General features: G+C 39.6%; 1 protein-coding gene across 4 annotated transcripts; it reads right to left on the bottom strand.

The window, feature by feature from the left end:
- On the bottom strand, window positions 1–25,546 carry mtus1a (microtubule associated tumor suppressor 1a). Of its 4 annotated transcripts, none has more exons than XM_067518700.1 (16): window positions 24,977–25,546; window positions 23,625–23,698; window positions 21,280–23,396; window positions 20,824–21,058; window positions 14,301–14,531; window positions 13,836–13,928; window positions 13,225–13,284; window positions 9,530–9,747; window positions 6,067–6,133; window positions 4,744–4,958; window positions 4,448–4,553; window positions 4,189–4,262; window positions 3,976–4,071; window positions 3,094–3,210; window positions 2,905–3,002; window positions 1–1,207 (listed from the first exon to the last, which is right to left on the bottom strand). In XM_067518700.1, the coding sequence occupies exons 3-16, from the start codon at window positions 23,299–23,301 to the stop codon at window positions 967–969; spliced, it is 3,873 nt and encodes a 1,290-aa protein (XP_067374801.1). In that variant the 5' UTR covers window positions 23,302–23,396; window positions 23,625–23,698; window positions 24,977–25,546; the 3' UTR covers window positions 1–966. The 4 variants fall into 4 exon arrangements, with proteins under 4 accessions (XP_067374801.1, XP_067374800.1, XP_067374802.1 ...); XM_067518699.1 differs by having other exon boundaries at window positions 13,225–13,344; XM_067518701.1 differs by lacking the exons at window positions 13,225–13,284; window positions 13,836–13,928; window positions 14,301–14,531; ... (2 more) ...; window positions 23,625–23,698; window positions 24,977–25,546 and adding an exon at window positions 12,321–12,466.
- Window positions 25,547–26,105: the final 559 nt, after the last annotated feature.

Genomic DNA, 26,105 nt, shown 5'->3' on the forward strand with positions numbered 1-26,105 from the left:
TTCAAGTTCAATACAAGACTTTATTAATTGCATATTTCAAACAGGGTCAACTCATTAATAATGTCAACACCACACAAAATATTTGAGACATTCAAGATACAATGTGTCTCACATTTACAGTACAAGCAAAGCTTTGTATCAACCCTCTGCGAAGGACCCAGCTTTACAGCTGCAGTAATGATGGGTCTAAATGGGGTGAACGACAGGACTCAAACATGCACAAAAACTTGAACTGGTCCCTTGAACGAACATGAAAAACAAAACATGTCTGAGGCCACAGATGACACTATGTTTAAATAAAAACTCAAACAAAGACTGTTAAAGGTTCCCAAATTTTTAAAATAACATTTCCATGAGTGCTGTAGCTGAAGAACAACCTGCACATGAGAATAAACATTACTTTTTTAGACAAAGGCATGTACAGCACTGATGGCTAACTAACAAGCTGTGGGATGTTAGTCATGACAAGGGTCACTTAAGTGTCGCAGCTGTAACAAGTTGTGCAGGAATCCAACAGAAACCGTTCCAATATTTCAAAACACATTTAAATCAAACCATATCCTGAGGAGGGATAGTGTCTTCTGTAATTATAGCTACTCTAAATTCAGACTTTTTAATACATGTACTCTGTGTACGTGTGTTCAGCTTCAGGAAATACAAACCTCTGCCAACCACAATTAACAAAAACTGTGTTTTGTTACAGAAAGGTCCTGAGATTTCCTTTTCTCTACTCCATTGTATCAGATGTGAAAGGCAAAGAACAAGGTGGCTTTGCTTATTAAGTGCTTCTGTGCATTGTTTTTATATTTGTCTGTAGCATTTAGTGCATGTAGTTCCAGAGTTAATCCAATCCTGATGGAGCCAAGGTCAAGCTGTTGTGTTGCTAAGCAAACCGGAAACAAACATGGCTCCAAACTGCAGAGGGATAACTCAAGAGAGGGTCTACTTGAAAGCAGTAGCCCGTCGTTATCTGGGTGACACAGGAGAGCTGGAGAAAACGCTGGAGCTGCGAGGCGACTGGAGGCTGAAAGAGTGGGAGGGGGAGTGTAAAGGTGAGGTGGAGGTGGGGGACGCCTTGCGGGGGCTACTGAGGTCTCCATTATGAAGCTTCCACAGCAGCTCTTCATTTTCCATGGACAGACGCTTGTTCACCTTGGATTCCTTCTGAAGGGATTCCTGCAGCATGGCCTGTTCTGTGGACAACTGTCTATAACAAACCAACACAACATGTTTAAAACGAAGGAATAATAAGGGAAACTAGAATGGGCATTTCCTGCAGAAAATGCGTGTGATTGCTGAAAGCCAGCCGCTGCACCTGCTGCAGTCATCGCCGAATCTGCAGCTCTGAACGTTGTAGAAGCGACAGGCAACACTGTAGCATGTGTAGTTTTTTAGAATATTGAACAACTAGTGAAAGCACATGAAACAATGAAGAAGTTTTCAATTGCTATTCACCAACTGTCCAGCAGATGGCAGCCTGTCCAAAGAAATCAACTGTTGCCATCTTGCCCTCTCAACACTAATGAAGTTCTGAGGATAAAATACCAAAAAAAAAAAAAAACACCCACAATAGCACCCCACAGTGGAGAAACGTTTAACACGCGTGTTTAGGGCAGTGTCCTGCACATATTTGTAAAGTTTCATTCAAGTCAGTCATTGCATTAGCTTAAAAAAAAAAAGATCGAAACAGTTGCAGTACCGCGAACGGCCGCCAGGTGGTGCACGTGGTAGTACTAAAGGCCCTGTACAATATAGAAGTGAAATCAGAAAGAAAAAAAATTTTTTTTTGAGTTAAAAAACGAGTTAAATAACTGACCACACGGTGGCGCTAGAGAGCCAATACTGTAACATGTGAAGCATTTCATCATGGGGCAGCATGGGTCAAAGTTTCATAACAATATCACGTGTAGTTTCCGAGATACAGCCATGTGAAGATTGCTCTCATAGACGGCAAAAAACAAATCATACAAATATTCATAATAATTATTGTACATCAGATGTCAGCCCACAGAGTAATACATCATCTCTCCTAACTGTACTTAACATATTACAGTTGGAACCATGTTTCTAGCTGTAAGCGTGTAGGAGTAGTAGCATGTCAAAACAACTAACATAAACATGCTGATAACTGACCACACGGTGGCGCTAGAGAGCCCACGCTGTAACATGTGAAGCACTTCATCATGGGACAGTAGTAAACAAGGTTTCATAACAATATCACGTGTAGTTTAGGAGATATAGCTATGTGAAGATTGCTCCCATAGACGGCAATGCAAAGTAAAAATCATACAAATATTCATAATAATTATTGTACATCAGCTGTCAGCCCACAGAGTAATACATCATCTCTCCTAACTGTACTTAACATATTACAGTTGGAACCATGTTTCTAGCTGTAAGCGTGTAGGAGTAGTAGCATGTCAAAAAGCGCTCAAAAACATGCTGATAGCTGACCACACGGTGGCGCTATGGAGCTCACGCTGTAACATGTGAAGCACTTCATCATGGGACAGCACTTCACAAAGCTGCATCAGCAGTGTGATTGCTTTCAGCAATCACACTAATAAAAAGGAATCATAAACAATACATAAATCCACTCTTATGTATGTCCCCCCTCCCCCCCAGCCCATTGTTGTCAGTGCCAAACCAATTAATTTAGCTGAGTTATTTCATTTTTCAAATGGTATTTAAATCACCTGCTTGGTGTATCTTTAGTTAAGAGGAGTAACAGATAACAGTGCATTTGATGAATGTGCCAAGACGGCATATTTACCCTGCTAAAAACGTACAGTATGTTTCCTAAATTACTCATTTACTACATCTTGGTAAGTCAGACTACAGTGAACAGCAGGCTTACTGGCAGCATACATCACCGTTAAGGGGAAAAAGTAAAATAAAACTTACCTTGACAAAGCTGCATGTCTTTCCATGCGGGCTTTAAGATCTTCATTCTCCTGCTGGACCTTCTTGAGGCTCTCATCCAATGTTACAGCTCTCTCTGTCTGAAAGTTAAACACACACAAAATGACTTAATGACTTTTTATATCTGTTGTATTTTGGCCAGCAATCCTTTTGATCTGCTCCAACCCTCACCAGTTTGTCTATCTCCATCATTTTCTTCTCCTGCTGGTGAAGCTGTTTGTTTTTGATTTCCAGCACAACTTTGAGGCTCTCTAGCTCCTGCTCCAGGTACAGGGTGTGAGAGTCTTTCTGTGACAACAAAGACGAGATGCCAAGATGTTCAGGGATTGTTGAAACTTCAAATAATTGTTATTACAGCCTCGCAAATTTCATATACTCATAAATCCAGAATTAAACAACTGAGGGCCCCATGCATCACTTGCACATATTCACTGCTCTGGGTTCAAACTATGGAGATTTATGTATCATTCACAGTGACAAGTACAAATTAGCAAATAAGGTTTTTTCAAGAAGGTAGACTTTAACTACTCACAGTCCCTGAAATTACATGTGCAATATGAGGAACACTGAGCGGTTGCTAATGCTGCCCTTTATTACACATCTATTAATACCAAATGTAGCGTGGCAGAACACTGTGAGGTAGTCATCAATTACTCCACTGTTCCAGGACAGAATGCAGTGTACATGTGGCAGCCACTTACTACTGATGAGCAGTGGCGGCTTCACTATGAAACAGCACTCTGAGAAAATTAAATCTACAGCCTATGTGTGGGGGGGAGGGGTAGAGGGACAGCAAGTTTAAACCACTTCTGGTTACGCCGTTATATGTGGTACAGAATAGCTGACAGTTAAATGGCCTGTTAGAAAACTAGGGTTACTTAAGAATTAAGTCTCCTCTTTGAAACTTGTATTCATCTTTTCAGCGTTTTTTGAAAAATCTTTTCGGTAATCATTGGCTTCTTGCTTTTTCCACATTTCTTTCCTCAGTGACAAACAACACTGGAGCTTTTCCTAAGTGGAGTTCTGCTATATGAAGCGCACAGAGCAGAATACCTGAACCTTCTCATCCAGCTCTTTCCTCTTGTTCTCCTCTGCGATTAGCTTCTCCATTAGAGTATTGTTCTCCACAGTCAGCTCTTGGATGTGTCCCTGTCGGTGCACACAGCACAGTGTCACTGAGTAAACTTTTTTGCATACTAATTAATACTATCATACAGGTTATTCTCATGTTCCATGCTTCTACATGAAAAGAAAATGAAAACTCACTGACAGAGCAGCTTCTGCATCCTTCAAAGTTTTGTCCAAAGACTGTAACTCTTCATTGTGGACTTTCCGGAGCCCTATAAAGTTTACAGGTGTTGTGGCATTAAAACATATTTCAGTAAACTAAGGTCATGACAAATCTCAAGGTTAGTAACAGATTAAAACATATCAAAATGTAATTAACAGTTAAGTGTATTAAGAAGTAGTTTCAGAGAACTAGTTCTGAAAGTTTTGTACTCTGTAGAAAGTACTGTTCACTTGCCTTCCAGTGACATTTCATACTGCTGTTTCACCTGCTGCAGCTGCTCTCCATGACTGCTCTGGAGCTCTAGCTTCATGGTTTCATGATTGGATTTAAGCTCCCCTATCTTCAAAAAACAAACAGCATATACTTTCTACTAAGATGACCCCATCAGGCAAACAGTCAAATTTGACAGGAAAACAGGTTTCCTTTGATTTTATAATTAATATAGGCTCATCAGAAGCAACAAAGAATTACCCTGTATAAATAACCAAAATATGTATCAAACATCATAAAAAGGTGTTGTAGGGGCAAACCTGCTGTTGCATGAGATTCTTGCACTTGTTAGCCTCCTCCTGATAGGTCAGGTGGACCTTGTTCCACTCAGCCTGGTAGAAGGCATGCATCCTCTGCTCCAGATCAGACAGGTCCTTTTGGTGCTGCTCTTGCAGTTTCTGCAGTGCATCCTCCAAAGCAACATGCAGCTCCTCTTTCTGCTTCTCCAGACACTCAGAGGAATGGATGGAGCAAGCTGGAAGTAAAAAACAGAAAGTCCCATGTAATTTATTATGGTAAATAGATGACAGAACCTTTACATGAGCCAAAAAAAATGTATTAGTAATGCAAATCTGTTCTGTCCATTGAGGAAACTCAGTCATCCTTGATGTAAATGCGTGTAACACTAAATGTCTTCAAAAAAGGAATGGAAAACTTTCAAGGGGAAGTGTCTGTTGCACTTGACTGCAAACTACACTACAGTTATTTATGGCCAGATTAAGCTCCAGTACCTAGGCTCAGTTCTTTCACAATATCTTGAAATGATAACATGGGTAACAGATTTCTTAATCAGGACCTGCTCTTCTTTCCACAGCTGGTTTGCCATTTTTAAAATTTGTGTAACCAGTGCTTTTTTTCCTTTTTTCATACTATTTCTTAATCGTTTCATCAAGTGTTTATATCAGCTCTGAAGTGGGTGACAGACTTTAGCTTGTATCCTGATTAAGCTACTGTGCACAAATGCATGGCATGATAACTTTGTATTTAGGACACAGAAAAATTTGTAAATTCAGTAGTGGGAATTAAAAAAAAAAAATACTGAATCTAGTTGCTCTGCTTCACTGTGCTACTACAAGTGTGCCACGTACATTTTTCATTCATTGCCCTCACAAACCATCAGGTATAACAATCAAGGTAAAATTGTTATTCTCAAATAAGTCATCTTATATTGTCCTAAAGCACATCGTTAACAGCAATATTCCATGTTCCCAGTAGAAAGTAGAATTTCTAATTCGAGGGTCCTCTTGATGCATTTGTATTATTAATACTTGTTCAGAAATATCTATTTACAGCACTGCAGACTGATACTGCTGGGCAATTTTGTTTCAGGTAAATAGAATTATATCATTTATTGGTTTTCTGAATTTAAATGAATTTGCAGAGTATTTGACTCTGCGCAGCTTAACACTGAACTACAGTATAACACTTCACGAGCATAAGGATTCACCTCACAAGTTTCATAGCAGCAGTAGTTCCAGGAGAAAAACAAATTAGAATTAAACGCAGCAAATCCTGTTTCATCAATGCATTGAGTGATAACCACTCTAAACACACAAGTGTTACACGAAGGTGACCTAACCTACCCAGCTCTCCTCGAAGGTTAACCAGCTCTCGAGACAGCTCCCTGCACTTCCCCATGGCTTCATCATGCTGCACAGAAAAATGTAAACAGTCACACACACATACAAAAGACAATGTCAACATTGCTTTATGGGGACCTTTGTATAAACACACCACCATACTTTAATTGGCAGAGCCAATATTACAGCGATTTGAAGAGTCATTCTTTACTGTAAGGAAGGTTCTGTCGGGACAACACCCTGATATTTAACAATCTAAATCGAGTTTTCCCTACTTGTCTTGACTATTAAATGGATATTAACTCAAGGTACTGTACAGCAGCAGTATGTACTGAAGACACACCATTTGCAGGGGATGAGGGAAAAGGATTGAAAGTAAAACAGTGACATTTAACTCATACTATCAGTCTCGCCACAGATCTCCTGTCAGTCTGATGCTTTTACTTCTCCTTTTCTGAGTCAGTATTGAAGACTGTGCTTTAGCTGTGGTATTCCTCTAGACTTCAAACTGATGTATAGATAGCATCCAAAAACTGTTTCTCTCATCTACTACCTTGTTCTTAAGCACTTTGCTGATTCATATACAACCTGGCACGTTTCACAATGCACCAGACATCCTGCGTAATTTCAGTTGGATCTCATACAAAAACATCCAAACAAGAAATTACATACATCACCTCACAAATCCCTTTACATTAATATAGTAGACCTTGCCCTTCTGTACCCTTGTAGAAATTCAGCTAGTCCTCACTGCAGAGAAAAATAAAGTAGATTCGAGTTACCCTCTCTGCAGCGCAAGGAGCACTAAGGCACTGTCTGCTGCCAGAACAGCCCATGATCCAGCCTCAGCCTGTAGTCTCCCCCCCAGCTATGGACACACAGAACTCCAGGACACACCGTGGTCGGGGTGGACACACATCGACTCACCCACCCACCCACCCACCCACCCACCCACCCACACCACGATCTCCTCTCAGACTGCTCTGACCACATCTGAGACAGGACTGAAAAAGCCGCTTCACTGGCTGTGCTAAGTGACTGCAGAGTGCATTACCGTATTACACCTAAAAAACAAAAAGAGGCAGACTACATTGTGCATAGGAACAGCCTCCTCACGGTGTCTTTTTAAAAGAGCAGCCTGAGTAGGGCAAACAAATTGTACAGAACTGCCCGACTTGAGCTATGCCATGACTTTCCCTGGGGGTACATGAAGAGGATTTATTACCACCATCTCCAACTACTTACTCAAGCCTGCATTAAATCATCCTCTGCTCACCCCTCTGTGCCATTACCTTTAAATATGCTGTATAGATACAGGCAGCATGAGAACAGTTATTCAATTACAAGATGATTTAATGCAGTAAGGATCAAATTTCTAGCTTATGTGTAAGCTAGACTATTGATAATGTTTATACAGTAATAAGGGAAAATGATAATCACTTGTTGACTAATGTCCTACTGCCTTTTTAAAATTTAATAGAAACTGGAATTATATTAACTTTCCACAATTTAACATGACATCCATGAGTAAACTCGTACATATACATACATGACATATGTATATGCTGTATGTAGTACATGTGTAATATGTACATATTAGTTTTAGGCATGGAACTCTATCAAATGCTTGTTCCCACAAATATAATTTTCAGTAGCACAGTTTCTGTTTTACTGAGAGATTCCAGATTTTTGGTAAGTAGTCTCGCTCAATTACAATTACATTGTATATGCAAATTAGAAAACTTTCCATAAAAAGAAGGAATATTTTCCACCATGTGCAGACATGCTTTCAGTTGGTAAAGCCACTGAAGCTGTGACATATCTAGACATGTCCACAGAAACGGATATTTCCCCTGTGTACATAACGATACCATGTCAGGTGTAGAATAACGCTTAATGGGAGACTAAGATCAATGAATAATTGCTTCAGATCAGGATCCAATTTCATTTAGAAACTGAATATTCGAATAGCCATAGAACAAAGCAATTACGCATTCACAGCATTTTCTGCATGAGAGACGGCATGAAAACCAGGTCTAGTGCTTACATAAACAGGAGATAAGAAACAGCACCCAGCCTTTACTTAGTGTTTGGCTTCTGTTTATAACCATATCAAGTCAACAGCTGGAGCACTCACACTACTTTGGCAGTGTCCAGCCTTCTATTCCTGGTTTAAAGAGCAGTCACCAGATTCCAATGTGCAATACATGCACACAGTCCTGGCCTATTAATACACCTTACACACAAATCTGTTCACAGTGTTGAATGAACATTGCAGATTAAATACCGCCTAATACCTCTGACACTCATATTAATTTTCACTAGAAGTGAGTTGTAAAACACTGAGTGACTGAGTCAGAGAAGGCTGCTTATCCAAAGAGGAACAAACATGCTGTGTTTTTAATATTTGTTAATGCCAACAATTTCACAAGTCTCCCTCCCCAACAAACGACCTGAGTCAAACAGCAGTAACTGGACATAACACTCTGTGCCCCAAATACCAGCAGTCATTAGAAATTTCATTTTGTAATTCACTTAGAAATTTACTGGGGAAAAAAAATGAAGCGTCCATACTAACTGAAATTCCCTTTGGCTAAATTTGGACACGTATGAACTCCGTCACAATTGCAGCTAGCCCGGGGCCTGCCACAAGAGATCTGTCTGGTGTTAAACTCAGCACATAAGTCACTTTCAGTATTATAGCTAAAGAAAGCACCACTTTAACTTTGTGTGACAGTTTTTAGCTGCAGAGAGTTCAAGTGCACAACAACCCCTTCTTTTTATTTGGTAATAAAATCTCACCAGGCCGCAGAACATAATCCTACCCCACCAGGTGTGGCCCCACCCAGCCATCAAGGGCTACTTTGGTGCCTGTCCACAGCCTGATAAATTGGGAGGGTTGTGCCAGGAAGGGTATCTGGCGCAATACTCAAATCACCGCTGCCAAATCAACGTGTGGAACACGTTCCGTTGTGGTGACCCCTGAGAGGAACAACCCGAAAGCCGTTGAGATATATTATGTAGATCTCTCTCTCTCTCGATGTTAAAAATGTAATCTTTGTTTTACTCTTTTTTTACATTTCACCTGTATTAGACTGTAGCACAGCTGATGTTCAGATACATAAATGCTTAATTCAGAACTTTGCTGTGACATCTAGAAAAACTCCATGGTTTGGGGTTAGGTAGAGGTCATCTAATATGGCAAACCAATTTATACAAAAGATTGAGGATATTGACCCTGTTGGGCATCAAGTTCCTGAATCAAATTACCTGGCGCAGCTATTAAACACACGCACACAAAAACCCCCACTAGAAACCAAATCATCCATACTAAAAAATTTCAAGGATGTCTGCAGCTTGCCTACCTCAATAGCTTATCAATTTATTAAAAGTACACTTATGTAAAAGTTTGCCAGAAATGATTTAACTTAGTTCACATTGACCAAAAAAAAAAAAAAACCTTTACCTTAGCTAAAGTTTGCTGCAAGACAATAGTGATTGCCTCAAATCTGCAGTTACTGGCCGTCAGGAGTCCTTTAATCTGCTGGATTCTTTGGTTCTTCTTCTCAACCTCTGCAGCACTTGCTGGTACCACATCTGGAGGTCCAGTTTCCTGGTTTGGTTGGGATGCTTGCTGCTGAAGGTGTTGCTGGCATGAGCTGGCCTTTGCTTTGTTCTTATCCACTGTAAGAGAAAATGTGTCGGTTTTTGTCAACGTTAATCAATATGTCCCTCATGACCCCATGATCAGACAACAGTACCATCCAACCCATACACTTCTGTCAAAGTGACGGATGCATCAATCTTCAGTGTTAAAGTCCCAGGACTATTGACTGTCCAATCAGCCCCTTCTGATGATTCCCAGTGCTGTTCCTCTGAGAACCCACACATAAAAATGGATCTTCTCAATCCAATTAGTTTTCCATATCCTAATTTAATCTAGTGTTCTGCAGCTCTGGTCACCAAGGACATCTTATTTTACTGAGGTCATGGTACTGTACATTTGATATACACCAGCTTCATAAATAAGTCACTGCGATAACATTAATCCTGCTAACAAGAAAATTTTGTTTACTCTGAATTTGGTATTCCTCTTTTCTGAAGTTTTTTTTGCTAACTAACTGACAGAGTCTAGCCAGGCTTTTGATGAAAACATTTATTTTTATTTGCTTGGCTTAACATTTTTCTTTTACTTATATTTTTATTGATTATAATTGTTAACTTATTTTCATCTTTAATCTTTATTTCTGTGCATTAGTCTCATTGCCTTCTAGTCTCATACTTTTGTCTTATCGTCCTTGTTTTGTGCCTACTGTTTTTTTAACACTCTTTGTTTTTGGACATTATCACTGTCTTGACTTTTATTTTTGTTTAGCACTCCTTTTTTTTACAATGTTTCATTATCCGTAGAGCACTTTGGATTGCATGAATCTGTGAAAGGTGCTATATAAAAAGAAGTTTTAAATATTGGATGCTTGTCAAAATAAGACCCTCACAGTTTCTTCTGGTTATTAAAAGAAGATGTTAAACCTCATATTTTAAACTCAGTGCCTTCCTTGTTTATTAAAGATAAATGCTAGAGCTATTGAAACAAATTCTCTGGGCACTGGCTTGGATAGGGTCACAAGATTACAGGCTCAATTACCAAACCAATAAAGCTAGCACCTTTTATGTAAAAACAAGTCAGGTTTACTAACCAGTAATTTAAATAATATTGCTAAACTTAACAGAAAAGGGAGGTGGTGCTCTAGGAATTACTATTTAAAGAAACCTAAGCCAGGTTCTTTAAATTAGGATGCCCTCTACTGGTTGAGCATAGAGACACCATCTACAGCTCTAATGGCACACGCTCAGACACTCTTTAAGCCCACCTCTACCACATACTGAGGCTTTTGAGCTACTGAACATAGTGGCAGATACTGTATTTCGTTGGTGATATATTCGAACAGCAGCAAAAGTGGACAATATAAAAAACATTACACTAAATTGTGAAAAATGAATGCTCCCACCTCTTTAAATAGAAAGTGGTTTGAATAGGCCAAGTTAAATGAATACTTGAAATGTGAACAACAGGTTTGAGAGTCAAATACTGAATCAAATAAAGGGATACTTAGGCTTTAAAAGAGAAATCACATGTTTGCTTTATCAAGACATTCATTTCAACTGAGGCCTATAAAATGTAATTCTAATATTTAAAAAACAAAAAGATAAGCATAAGCAGACATAGTCTTCAAGTAAATTTCTCTGGTTTTATCATTTAATATTTTGTATTATTATAATATTTAGCATTTTAAAATGTATGTCATAACCACAAAGCTGCCCCTTCCAAAACACTAACATAATCTGTCTCTGACTGCTTTTCCATGGCAACAGACTGATAAAAGCTGATGGGAGTCATTGCCCTCTTCGTAGACCAAGGGGGTCTCAAGGCTCAAAGAATTTCTTTGTAAAAATTTAACTGGTACACTTAAACATCACTTATTTAGTGAGTCCATAGCACAGTGTTCTGCTTTTGTAAGGGGATGTCACACCATAGCACAAGGCATGATGGGTGATGAAACCCCTTCACAAAGAGGCACTTTCTAGTGGCACAATACATCTACTGGACACGCATTTCAATTTAGTGAACATTTAAGTGATGCATGGTCCACCGCAATAATAAATACGATAGTGGATGCATGCTTTAGTTTTCTTGAACAACATTTTTATTAAAGAAAACCATTATTAATTTACTAGAGATAGTCGCTTTGAAAATATAAGTGGTATTAAGAAATTTGGTCATAACTTTCAAAAACAGGTAAACACTTTAAACAATGAACAACCAACAGCAAGTACTAGTGTATTCCCACACTCCTGTTCAACTATCACAACAAGGTTCTTCTGAGTCAATCTAGAGAACAAGAATCAAAGTAAGCCTGTGTACATTCGCAAAGTGAAACAAGAATACTGGATATAACAGTGAGAAGGAAGAAGTGCATTTTGACATTTAGGACACTGAAAAAGAAAAAACGTAAACATTGACTCATAAACATTGACATTTTAGTATGGCTTGCACCAAGACTTATTTGTTTTTAATTTAAGACTTATCCTCACATACTTGTGACCAGAGTCAAACTTTAGTAACCAAGGTAGGTTATAAAAGATGAACCACTACATTTAAGCCCAATACCAATAGGTTTGGCCTAAATATTATAGCAGATAGACTTGAAAAAAATAATAAAAAGTAGAAATATTTTCGATTGAAACAGCTGACAGACCTGCTTGGAAAACCACGTTGTTCTTCCTGCACCCTGACAGCAGCTGAATGGTTCGTATTAAACCTTTGGCTGTCAGACGCACATGAAAGTTTGAAAGGGGGAGCTTTGGAGACCATAGCATTTTTCCAAGCTGAGCAAGACTTTTTAAATAAAAAAAAAAAAAAAAAAAAGGAAATACAGAATCCTTATGCTGTCTACGGACCTCACGTCATGGTGCACCTCAGTTAATCATGCCTTAGGTGACTGCAGTTCTGACAAGCACTGACAAAAAAATGGTAAATCAATAAAAAGCAGTACTCAGAGATACTCTGCTGAGATAGCCTTAAAAAAAGAGAAAGCAGCCAGTTCAGCATTATATATCTCCCAACTCAAAATTGAATGCCCAGCTGTAAAGGTTGGAATACACAGAGGCTGGACATAGGATTGTGGCACAGCCTGGTAGAGAAGAAAAAAAAAAATCTCTTTTGGTAAAATCCTTTTTGGTAAAAGCTAGGCTTTAGCTGTTCACCCAACTTATGAATCTCTCAAAGCTAAGCAAAGCAGCATCTTCACGCTTGATGGCAGTCTTCTAGCAAATCTAGGATGCAAGTAAGAGCACAATAGGATGTAGGGTGGAAGACAGAGCAGTGGGAGGAGCGGAAAGCATAACTGCAGGGAAAGGGGATTTATTCTAAAGAAGTTGCACTCGTCAGTGACCTTGATGCCCACTGATAACCCGCCTTAAACAATACATAGGTTAAAATAACATTTTGTTATATGATAACATTATAGGAAGCTAATTAACCATTTTTTTTCTCATATTGTGTACCCTCACTTCAGAAACAAATCTTACAACTGTGTAAATAGTAAAACATGTTAAATATAAATAAGTCAATTGAAAATGCAAGAGAAAGAGAAAACTTACCAGGCCCACGGGGGGTTGGACCAACAATCTTTGCAGAGGTGGTCCTTATTAGAGGACTGACTGTAGAATTTGAAACACGTTTACTGGTCAAAGCATCAGGCTTGTATCCTGTGGTCAGAGCTGTTACAAGGCGAATATCCAGGTGAGAAAAGAGGCTGGAGTTTATCTGACCCATAATGTAAGACAATACTGGCAACTGATAGCTACTGAACCATAGTCTGCTTTATAGCTGCCTGCAATTCACAGAGGGTCAATTACTATACATTACTTAAATACTGTTTAACTGGACAAAGAGTAGATTTAATTCAATCAAGATAGATCAACAAAGCTAATCAAGTGAGGTTATCACATCATTAGGGAAGTTAGCAACAATAAATTGTTGTGAGTGTTTTGGGAGGGTTTTATCCTTAATTAGGTTTAAATAGGGCCATTTACTCAACTTGTGAGGTGGTTTTGGTAATATTTACAGACTCAATACAGTCTCACTCTGGAACTTTTTACTTGTTGTAAAAAATTGTAAAACTACTTGTATTGACCTACTAAACAAAAACAATATAAATAAAAAGGAAAATGTAAAAAATATGCTTGTATGTGCACATATGAGATCTTACTTGGCTGAATGTTTTTCCCAGGCGTTGAGATGTTTCTTGCTTTAAGGACAACAGATTTGAACGGAGTTGGCTTATGTGCAGCTCGTCCAGAAACTGTTGGATGTTAAGAAGTGCTAATTAAATACTGCTGAATAAGATTTGTTTTAAAATTTGAACGTCCTTGAAATTCACTGGGTGTCCGAATAAACCCATTGCTGTAACGGGTGTATGTAAAACTGCGGTCATCAATGCTGACTTCAAATTACACAAATCCCTAGTTCACTATGTCAAGCTAATTATAGAGAATTTAAAACAGACCATTCTATAACATGTTATAATGTATCATGGCAAATTAGAATAGCAAGAATAGTATAGTCTTTGGAATGTTTAATGTTAAATATTAACACTAGGGAAAACAAAATAAACAACCCTCCCCAATTTGTAAAAACAAATATCAAAACAACTGTAAATTCATGTTAGGCTCACCTTGTGAGCTCTTAGCACCTTCACTTGGCTCACAGTGAACACTGGTCACAGTAAGGCTCCTGGAAGGCCTTGGGGTCTTGCGTGGTATTCTGGAAGTAGGAGTAGGAGGGAGGCCAATAAGAGAGGGGCGAGTTGGAGTCTGAGGCAAGGATCCATGTAGCTGGTGCTTAATATTTGATGCTGAAGCATTTCCAACGGATGGCTCCCCTGTTGCCTGTAACCTTTGACCGTCTGGGATTCAACATAGCCCAAATAAATCAAAGTTAGCAGCATAAAGCTCTTAATCAAACACTCATACCCAGATAGTGCTCAGTGTAAAGGTACATTTAATAAAATAACAAATATTAAAAGATGATTGTTGGAAGCTTGCCTTGTTTACATTTTTAATCAATTCAATGCAGATACTGCATGAAACCTACCTCTCTTTTTCATCACATTAAACATGTTAAATTTGATTAACCCACTTAATAAAGTATAAAGTTGCAGTTTAATGGATCCCTGTAGCCAGAGCAGGATAATTTTTTTGTGCTCTGGGTGCTTAAAATACTATGTTCCAACACTTCTGGTGAGCTCAGAACCTCTTTCCTTGCCCTGCTTTTTCCCACTCAGAGAAGTCTTCCTATCAGAAGAAGACTTCCCTTCTCCTCCAGGACTTGTCCTACTATAAAGACCAGTAAGGCAAGGGGAATCGGTCTTTTGTACCCAAAACCTGAACAAGAGACTAGAAATAACATCAGTATCCAACAATGTTCCCTAGAAGATGGCTGAGCACTTCAGGTGTAAGACAGCAGGTCCATTACCAGAAACACTCTAGCCACCCTCTCGCAAATTGAGACTTTAATATGTACACTGCCACTGTTCATGGGTTTAAAAACAGAGCTATAAAACAATTCTATTTGTTCTGTTCAATTTCTGTTCAAAATCAATGTATTATCAGCTCTGCCTGCAACCTCTCATTGACCATTGCATTAATCATAGCCAATATGTTTGATGTCAAGTTCAACTTAGCTAAATGGTTACCAAGCAGTAGCCTACATGCAGTCAAGTGTACTACAAATTATAAAACTGAGCAAGTTCTGGTGAACTTAAAAAAACAACACTCAAAAACCCACGCCTCTCTGTAAGGAGTGGTTTACCTGCATAGCAGAGAATTTTGAATTTTAAAAACTCTTATTTAAGTACAATTATCTTACAGTGTTGACCCAATAAGTTAAAATTTTTTATCTTAGGTTAATATTTTAACTCCAATGAAAGGACAGAGAAATAAGTAAATAAATGCATAAAATAACATTTTAAGATTAAAATAATTTAAAAATGCAAAAACTGTATGTCCCTTTGAATAAAGCACAAAACCTAAATTATGCACCACATTCCTGAAAAATCACCACAGCGTTAGTGAGTTTATAAAAAACAAACTCAACTCCAAGATGAACCCGCTGTAACCCGCTGATCATTTGTACAGGGTCAATCGACCCCTGATCAACGATACAATTTTTTCTAGTTTTCCAGATCACTAATTTACCCAGCCCAGATAAAAAGTCACTCAGAACAAGAACTGATCTTTTACTGGTGTCATATCTTGGCCCAAAACAATGACAAAGACAACTGAAATCTTAAGCCTTGGTACCACCTTCTAACAGTGAAAACAGTTCTGTCAATCTGCTACATTGCAGGGTGAATGAAGGGTCCCTCTCTGATCACAAAAAGGATAGCATGTCCCCACACTAGGATCTAAGTGAGCCACATATCTATTTGTAGCTATACTCTCATATAAAACCCTCAATTGGTGGTCCCCTGTGCATTTGTCCAATGGGGGTTTGTACAGGGACTGCCAACAGCCTTTTGGAGAAGATTCTGCTCCAAAAACTATCTTCCTGCACACTCCCCAAGTGCAGGACACCCATTTAGGAATGGAAAATGTACTCACATTCATCATCCATTGGTCATAGAGAGTACGGTTCTCAGAAAACTCTCTGAGGGGACTTGGCAGGGCATCACAAACCCCCTTCAAAAGCCTGTGCAGCAACCTATTTGATTGAATCCCAGTCAGCTCTCCAAGTTCCGCAGCAGATGTTTTCATAAGATGGCCTAATTTGATAAAAACCGCTGTCTTCAGACTGGAGTGCCCACTAGGGGAAGACAAACTGCTTTTAACATGCTGTTGTAAAAAAAACCTCAAATAGCCACATGCCCTGAGGGGCTGCAAGGTCTCGCTGACTGGTAATGACCTTCATAGACTCAGACTGCAGGACAGACTTATAGAAGGGAGTCATAGCAGACCAGTCCAAATCCTCATGGTTAGACAAAAACAGTTGTTTATTATAGTCTAGACCAGCAGCTCTTTTAAGCAGCAGGCAGGCTTGTTGAGCTTGTTGAGTAAAACCAGGCAGAGGGAGACCATTCGAATTCTCTTAATCTGCACAACAGGGGTTCCATGGGCTCTAAGGAGTACAGCTGACCTGGGATAGGGCAGCCCTGCTGAATCCCCCACTTTAACCATGCATGAAGCCCCCCCAGTATAAAAGTTTGACAAAAGACAAAGATCAAAAAGCCTTCAAAGTAGAAACCAAAATAATTATTAAGACAGAATGCCAACATCAAGTCTGTAAAACTTGCACAAGTCAAACAAGTCCCTCATTAAGAATAAATTGTCTTTAATGGTCCTATCTGTAAAAAAAATAAACTTTATGGACTATTATTACCAGATATACCTTTAGCCTATTAGCCAGCATAGTTTATACTCCTCACACAAAAGTGCAACAGGTGTCCAGTTTTTCAATAATTACAGGTCTCTGTTTTTAGAGGAAAAGAAAGCACAGCTCGCTGTCAGGATGCAGGAAGTTAGCCACTCCTACAGCATTCTTGTAAAACCTCCAGCAAGTCAGAACCCAAGTAAGTCCAAAAATGTCTACAGAGAGCCACAGGCAAACCATCCATCCCAGGTGACTTTTGTAGCGCCACCTGCCCAATCGAGGTTGTTTAGCTCAGCCAGGCTGAGCTTAGCATTCGTTGTCCTCGTCACAAACTTCAGCCCTTTAGAAAGCACTGTAAAACTCCACCGCATGCTGCCTCATCTCCAGTGGCTCAGTCATCACCCTACTATTTGTGAGACCTACACAGAGCATTTGCTTCTTCCCTGGACCAGATTTTTCCAGATTAAAAATAAAGTAGGCACTAGATGTGTCCATTTCATTTTGTAAAATGTGGCAGAACCAAAGCCCCCTTAACCTTCTTCTATAGAAAAGGGCTCCGCTCCTTTTGCTTTTCTTGCAGTGACAAGCCCAGTGTCGTAGTCCTATCAGAAAGTGTGAGGCTGTGTTGTATATTCTTATTTTCTCATTCTAGTCTCAACTGTGGCTCTAAGTCAGGTAGTTGACTAATTACATTGCTGACAAAACACATGAATGCTGGACTTTCCCATCTCCCACCACTAAGCTAGTAAATTTAAATAATTTTTCCACTCCTCCAAAACAGGCCCAAAAAAAAAAATCAAAAAAAAAAAAAAAAAAAAAAAAAAGTCAACTGCCTGACTTAGAGCCACAGTTGAGACTAGAACGAGAAAATAAGAATATACAACACAGCCTCACACTTCCTGGTAGCACTATGACACCGGGAGAAAGGCAGAGCAAACCCGTTCACTAACGTAGACCCCACTCTGTTTTATTGTTGGCATCTGTATGCGTCTCCTGGAGAAATAATTAATTAATCTAAAATGCTCAGATGTTCTAAGTCTCCCACTAAGGCCTTCCTCTCTCGAGCCCTCCCACTATTAACATAAAGAGAGCTCACCCTTATGGCCTGCATAGTACAGATAAGAGTTGACAGAAAACACAGTATATGAAACATACCCACTTACTCAGCAACAATTTATTTGTTCAAACATTTTGCCACTTTCCCCCCTTCTTTGATGAAGCCTATTTTCTCAAAGTAGAGACAAATTTTCATAGTGTACATTTCTTTCATCCATCATCTTTTCATCCAACATTAACAGACTCCCCAAAAGTTTAATCTAAGTAATTATTAATATCGTGTGGTGTGTAAACATCAGCACCCTGTATAGCCGTCTCTGTAGTTGACAAACCGTCTGAATCATAATCCATTTCACAATCTCCCTTAACCCTCTGGCTCAGCTGCCACTTCATCACTGCCGTTCAGCTTCTCCTTCCCCGCTTTAGCTAACACACTTACTCGTATATACCCTCCCAGTTTAGCTTTTGTTACTCATCAGTGCCCATCAACACCCCTAACACCTTCAAACCATTCGTCTCCCAGTGAGGTTCCCTAGGATGGGTGCCGCCTCCTCTCTGCATTCCCCCAGCTTTTTCATATAGTTCCAAACTATCCCCAAGTACTTGCACATCTCGTTGAGTTTTTATGAGAACATTTACATCATCTGCATATAGAGACAAGGCCACCGATGGGCTGCACGTGAAGCCTGGTAAAGATAGTCCTGTGAGCCCCTCCCCTAATCTACACAGCAGTGGTTCTCATGCTAGCGTGTACAATTAACCCGATAAGAGGAATAAGGAAGGGCTACCCTATTCCTCTTAACAGGAAAAGGCAGACTCAAACCACCAGCTACCTCCACTACACCAGAAGCTTCATTATACAGTAATTTTACCAATGATATAAACCCCTCACCATGTCTGTAGTCAACTCTGTCAAAAGCCTTCTCCTGATGACACAACCCCAAAATCCAAATCACACAACTTGCACATATCAAACACATCTTGCATAAGAAAACTATTATACATAATAATCCCAATAGGAACACAGTATGTTTGATCCGTTTGGACAATCAATTCCAAGTAGTCTTTCAGATGGTTGGCTAAAACGCTTGAGAGAAGATCATCATACACACGCAAAAGAGAGACAGGCCTCCAGTTCCCTTTCTTTGGAATCAGGGAGATAACAGCTCTCCTACACAATGATGGCAGGGGATCCTGCTTGTAGGCACTCTTGCAGAAGGTCATAACAGCCAGTACCTAAAATATTCCAAAAATGTTTGTAGAAGTCAGAAAATAATCCATCAATCCCAGGTGAATGCCCAGAGGCCATCTGTGTGACTGCTGCAGTGCAGCCTTCTAACTGTCTAACAGTTGTCTTAACCTCTCATACAGTTAAGCAACACTAGTCTCATCACACTTCTCCTGGCTAAAGATGCCAGTGTAGAAGTTCATGGCATGTTTCTTCATCCCTCTTCTGTCTTTGGTCACCCTTCCATCTGGTAATGTAAGACATGCCATGCTTATGCCGGGTCCAACACGACCCGCACTCCATGCTGGATAGACAAGGATGCCGTCTCAGTGGATGGCATCCCATCACCTCTAACACAACCACAGCTAAAGAATCAAGAAGATTTAATCTTACCTGTTCACAAAGCAAAAAGCAAACAGAAGCTGAAAAAGTAGATGTATGAAACAAAGAAACTCCCAGTGCTCCACATTCACTCCACTTCAGGCCTCCTGCACTTACTCCAGCATGCAACAGAGAGACAGACAGACAGAAAGAAAGCAAAAGAGAAAAGGAGTGATAGTGACTAATTTTTGTATTCATTCTTTTGAATCTTATGCAACTGATTAATGTCAGGGATACTTCTATTGTATTGTTTTAAATAAAGTTAAACTGTTGAAACTGTTTAAGAGGAGTTCATTCAATTGCTGTATAATCAATGTGTAAGAACCTGTTGAACTGTATTATGTTATACAGAGAGATGATTCTGTACTTAAGCCATCTTCATTGACATAGATGTGGCAAAATAAATGATAAACTTCTGTTAGTAAAACACATCACAACAGCATCAGACTCCAGTACAGACTCCAAGATGATTTTACAGTTAAATGCGGCCTGGTAGCTCAATGGGTAGAGCAGCAGCCCTGGGATGCAGACGTCTGCGGGAACATATTCTAACCTACCCACAGGGTGTGTCCCTGAGGGAGACACTCCACGGTAGGTCCCTGGCGCCCCCCCATGGTTGCCCACTGCTCCACCAGGTAGATGGGTTAAATGCAGAGAAAGAATTTCATTGCAACACATATATGAAATATGTATGTGCTCAATGATGACAATAAAAGGTTCTTCTTCTTCACACTGTAAACTTCATGAGGGAGGAGTTTCAGCTATGTGTGCCCAAATTAGTGTGTGCATTTAATAGCTTAAACAAACAATAAAGTAGTTTTATCAGATATTCTTATTAGTGCTCTACAAATAATACTTTTAGATACTTTACTTTAAAATATTAATTTTAACCTTTAGCTGGTTGAATGCTATTTGCCTCTCATTTCAAATGTTTCCATCCTCAAATGTTTTTTTATGATGCAAATTAAAAAAACAAAAACAAAAAAACGCATTGACATTATAAATTGGTCACCATTGTAGACACTTGGCAGTGGACACGAGTCCACATAGGCAGATTTTGGACATACCTGTCCTAAAAATGGTTTAAGTTACACACTATAGCTATAAGAGGTTATAAAACCAGAAGACATTGTACCAAATACTTTCAAGCAATGATGATTCCTACCTGTAGTTGTCTTTAGCTTAAATTGTGGGTTCCCTACAGCTCTTGAGACCCTAAGTTCCTCCTTTCCCGGAGTTCCCTGTTTCTGTTTGGTTGACAGAGAGGCTGGTCTGTGACTGGTGGCTAGAGGTTGTGATAGTGGTACTTCTCTTGTTCGTCTAGGTGATGGAGTTCCTTGAAATCTATTCTTACTATCATTCCATGTGGTTCTTTCTGTTGTAGATTTTCTGGACTCTGCCTGGAAATGGTAAAATGTGTTACTTAGTCACTCAGCTCTTTCCCATTACATTTATACATATTTCTTCATGTTTAAAGCTAGCTTAAACCAAATATTTATACAGGATTTTTCATAGAACATTTTTTGTGGTATTTACAAAAGCTGTAGCATATAAAAAAAAACATGTAGCTGAAATTTTGGCTGCTGGTAAATAATTTAATTAAATATCATGCCTATCTTACCAATAGGCTGATCTTTTTAACCCCTCTTTCAGCAGATGTGTTGAAGGCCTCAGTTTGAATGGTACTTTTGCTGTGGGAAGAGCATTTGATGTTCCTTGGATTGGGCTGGTCCAGCTGGGTCTTGGCTTTGGAAATGGTAAAGCTAGGTGAGACGCTTAGAATAGCTCTCCTCTCCTTTTGTGGCTTAGATGATGATGAAGATGCACTATCAGATAAGCATCGAGGCCGTGTCTTGAGGACAGGATGTTTGTCCTTACCTATAGCCGAGTCTGACCTGATCTCAATTTTATCAGACATGCCATTCTTTGGAGTTAGTTTTAGTTCTGTTTGGCTGTGTATGTCAGGGGATTTTTCAAAAGATGAGAAGCAGAAGGTTAGGTTGCCAGCATGCTGAGCTGAAGCACCAGCTTCCTGGCTAGGGTTGACCATTTCAGAGCTGGTGTTACTGCACTGAACTGCTGAAGTAATTTTATTTGAAACTGGGTGGTGGTCAGGTAGGGGTGGTCTATTATTGTCAAGTCCACCAACACCAGTTTGTCCAGATTGCTGTATTATTGTCAAGCCTAAGTTGGCAGCCTGCGTATTCACTTCTCTCTGAGCACCAATGATCATTTTAGTGGTGGTAGAGACAACTGTAGCTTTGCTTCTCACTTTGGTAGGACTGATCCTGACAGTTGCTCCTTTATGTGCTTCAGTGTGCTTATTCTTCACATTAGTTTGTGTTGGTGTATGCTGAGAGGCAGGACTTGCCACTGCTATTTGTTGCCCAATTCTTTTCATGGGTTTTGATTTGATTTTACTGAAGTCTGATTTAGGAAAGCTCTTAATTTCCATTTTCTTGATGTTGCTGGCTGAAGGTGGAAGTCCTGTAACCAAATGTTCTTCAGAAGTCTCAGAGATTGGCTGCTGTTTGACCGAGTTTAGTCCTGGGCTGTTTGTGTTTCCAGTGCAGGGAGACTCTGAAAAGGACGGAAGGCTGGGTATATGGTTCCCAATGTTTTGTACTGGTGTGGATGTATGAATATCCTTGTCAGTGTTTTGCATAGCTGAAAGAGTGGACACAAAGGTCTTGCCTAGTTCTGGTGTAATTTCTCCAGAGCAACTGGGCAACAGCTCTGCTTCAGCACCAGAAAACTTAGACTCTTTCCCACCATCTTCAGTAGATGTTTCACAGACAAAGGTCATCAAAAGACCCACTTCATTCTCATTTGGTAGAGCTAAAAGTGAGTTGGATGTTGCCATCTCATTTTCCTTAGTGAGGAGCTCCCAATCATCTGCCTGTATAAAAGTCATACCAAGACATGGATGGCCTGTATTTTCCTCAATTAAATTTTCTGTAAATTTCTCACAGACATCTGGAGTGGTTGATAACACATTACATTCAGGAGCTAGTGCTGAATGACTCAAAGCTGGAGATTTTAAGGATTCCTCCAGGGAAGAGACTACTATAAGTGACTGGTCCTCGAGACAGAAGCTGTTGCTCCTTACTACCATTTCCCCAGAGCTTAAGGAATAACAGCCATTTTCAGTGGATCCTCTCCAGGAAAGCTCACATGAGCTCAGCTCTCTCTCAGCAGAGTCTGGAGATGTCACTGTGCCATTACTGGCATCCTCCATGTTACTTTGACAAGTGTGGTACTTCTCTGACCTCCTGTCTTGGTTGCTCAGACTTAAATTACTATTAGAGAAATTCATGGTGCCATTATCAGGTGTGGAAATAAAAGTTGGATTTAGGTTCATGCTTATGGCAGAATACATGTCACCCTGCATTAAAGTGATGTTGTAGGGGGTATCCACAGGGGAACCTTCACTGGGACAGCACTTCAGAATGTTGATGTCAGGGGGGCTATCGGCTTCTCTTTCACTTAGGTTAGAGAAACTACTGCTGGAGTCAGGTGATGGGGACATGGATGAGTTGCTGTAATGACTTTCAGGAGATGGGCTTAGCTGCAGACCTCTGTGGGTCAAAGGATCTATGTTCTGACCGTGATTAGTGGACATGTTAAATGTCCTATTAGACATTTTATATTTATGATGGGATTTTGCCTAAGTTTGTGGTTCTCAACTGTTTTTTAGCAGCACAGTAATCAAGCAAAAGGAAGATCAGCCATGAATATCTGTGAAGAAGAAAAGGTCAGATTTACATCTGTATTTTTGAACACTACACTACATAATTCTTGTATGTAACACAAAAGAGTAAGAGCTGAAGTCAAAAAATAACACTTGAGGTAAATTAAGTATGTTTCTATAGCAACGACTTGAACTGGGACATTTCTGCTGCTTCACCTACACCAATTGTCATCACCTAAAACTGTTAATAAAACGGTTACATAGTATACACTTACATAGTATACGTTGATTGTCGGGAGCAAAATTATGTATGGTCTGCTGCATTTCTGTCAATGAGACAAGGAGTATTCTGGCAGAGAAAAGGCAGTTAGGATATGTTAGGCTATGTTACTTCCTTTACTATAACATACAAAGTATTGTTAAAGTGGACAGTGCAGTGAAAAAAAAGATGGGTTCTTGCTTATGGCTTGTTTGAGTGCTTAAGTGTTAAGATGGTGATTTCTTTTGTAGCAATGCCAAAACACAATCCAGTAGCAATGATCTAGAGTGCCAAAATAATCCTTTTATTTAAAATAAAAGGCATTTTATTTTTCTATGGCAAACAATGCTCTATATAAAGTGCAATGTAAGTTAACAAATGTCAACTTAAATTCATTTATTTTCTTCAAATACATCACTGTAATAAAGAGAGGGGTGGAGTGGCTCAGTTGCTAGAGTGGCCCCCTACCGACCATAGGGTTGGAGGTTCGCACCGCCCATCCCCAGCCATATAGTGCCAGTCCCAAGGCTGCTAAAATTGGGGAGGATTCATCAGAAAGGGCATCTGGACTAAAAATGTACCAAATCAACATGCAGACCAATGAACTGCTGTGGTGAAAAAAAAACTAAACAAAACACATATCACTGTAATAAAGAAATCCAAATCGCAAATAAACAATCAGGTCCATACAAAAGTAATGCAAAGCTGCTAAAAAAAAATTTTCTCATAAACATCTCCAGAGTATAATCATGATTAGCTGTCCCTAGAAATAGGTGGAGCATTTAGAGCTCAGCTCAAAGCTTGCATACTTTAAAGTGTTATTCAAGCATATGTTCAACTCCAGAGCAACGTATGGGGTTGTGCCTCTAGCTCGGTAAGACTTGTCATCTGACACATTTTGAGCACAACTCTATTCTTTTCAGTGATATCTGGCTTATCTGTATTATTTTCAACTCTGCAGCTAAGAAAAAAATATCAAACCAGCTCAACTTCTATCAATAACGTATGGCCAATAATCCAAATCTACATAAATGTGTGTTTAAAAGGCAGTGAAACAGCACACTTTATTGTACCTTACAATCTCTACACTCAAATATACAGCCCTCATAAACAGCTGTGCAAACTGAACCTTGCCAAGACCAGCCCCTCCAGGCCCACTGCAGTATGTTGTTGAAAAATGGGTATGATTTTCCTACTTAAAATGTGAAATTGCAGAGTAATGCAAAGCACAATTGCATCTAAAGCAAAACATGAGCTGGCAATGTTTCTGTAAAACCTTTCTGCAAACGTTTCTGCAAGCTTACCAGAGACTGAGCCAATCAAGGGAAAGAAAATTAAACATTGCTGCTAAAAAATAAAATCACTTACCCTTTAGTTAAAAAAATAAAAATAAAAATGACAACTTAATACATCCACTCTTGTCCTTCCATCCAGTGAAACAGTGCTGATAAAAAGTCTTCCTCTGCCTGCTGTGTTGCCTCATGTATTGTATCACATCTGATATTATTCAGTTTTTGACAGTTCACTTGCCTCAATCTCTTCTGAGTCAATCCCATTACTGCTTTCCTTTCAAAGCACTAATTCCAGCCAACAGGGCAGGCAATGGTGTGCAACTCTGCTTCAGCAAAATACTAATAGCCCTAACAGCATACTCCTTCCTCTTCCTGTTCAGAGTCAACCGTGCATTAGTAACATCATAGCCTGAATGAGGTTGCCCCCTGTGAAGGAGTTTGATTCTCCCCCCCTTTTTATCCTGTTGTAACATGACTTAATCCTACAGGCCTAGAGCAGCAATGGATCAGCACTCTCTCTCCAACTGGTCCTTGTGTCCAACACCATCAGTAACTTGGTTTAAGACTGTTCCCCAGCTCATGCATGTCCAGAACCTGCCAAGTTTTTACGTTCAGTGTAGCTTCCACTCCCAAGTTTACAGAGGGAGCAAGTAAGGAAAACAAGCAACATGTTACCTTATCCATGCTGAGCCCAGTGCAAGGGGAGTGGCTATGGCTTTTCAGCCTGAGTTGGCATTCATTGTTGCTAAGCAGCCAAAGTCCCTCTTTGCAAAACACATTATAATTTTGATATGAATTAGCCTACAAGTTCTCGGGAGTCCTGCTGTTGTACACAAACAACTTGACCCAAATTTGATCCTGATAATAACCTATACAGTACCTTTTTTACTGTATAATTAATGAAGGGGAAATGTTATAAATTGTCTTACCACGCCCTCAAAACTAAAAAAAAGCTGAGTCCTAACTTCCTGAGAAGTAATTCATCTTCGGGTTTTAATGGCGGGTAATAAGTACCTAGTAGTTTGACATTGCAAAATTAACTCTACCTGTCACAAGAGCGAGCAGCGGCAGCGGAAGCGCGCCACTATCCTGACGTCCTAATGAACAAATTACTTTCACCTTGTTGTTTCACGCTTTCACCGTATCCCGAACAAACAATGTCCCACCTCTCGTTTAAGAGCTCGGGTCCTATTGTCTTAGCCGGG

Source organism: Channa argus, chromosome 10, assembly GCF_033026475.1.
Source record: "Channa argus isolate prfri chromosome 10, Channa argus male v1.0, whole genome shotgun sequence".
In the NCBI taxonomy this organism is placed as follows: domain Eukaryota; kingdom Metazoa; phylum Chordata; class Actinopteri; order Anabantiformes; family Channidae; genus Channa; species Channa argus.

Coding starts and splice junctions, on each gene's coding strand:
- mtus1a (XM_067518699.1), bottom strand. CDS start 23,301: ATGTCTAATAGGACATTTAACATGTCCACTAATCACGGTCAGAACATA. Junction 3,211..3,975: donor AGCTGGATGAGAAGGTTCAG/GTATTCTGCTCT, acceptor TTGTTGTCACAG/AAAGACTCTCACACCCTGTA. Junction 3,003..3,093: donor TGATGGAGATAGACAAACTG/GTGAGGGTTGGA, acceptor TTTAACTTTCAG/ACAGAGAGAGCTGTAACATT.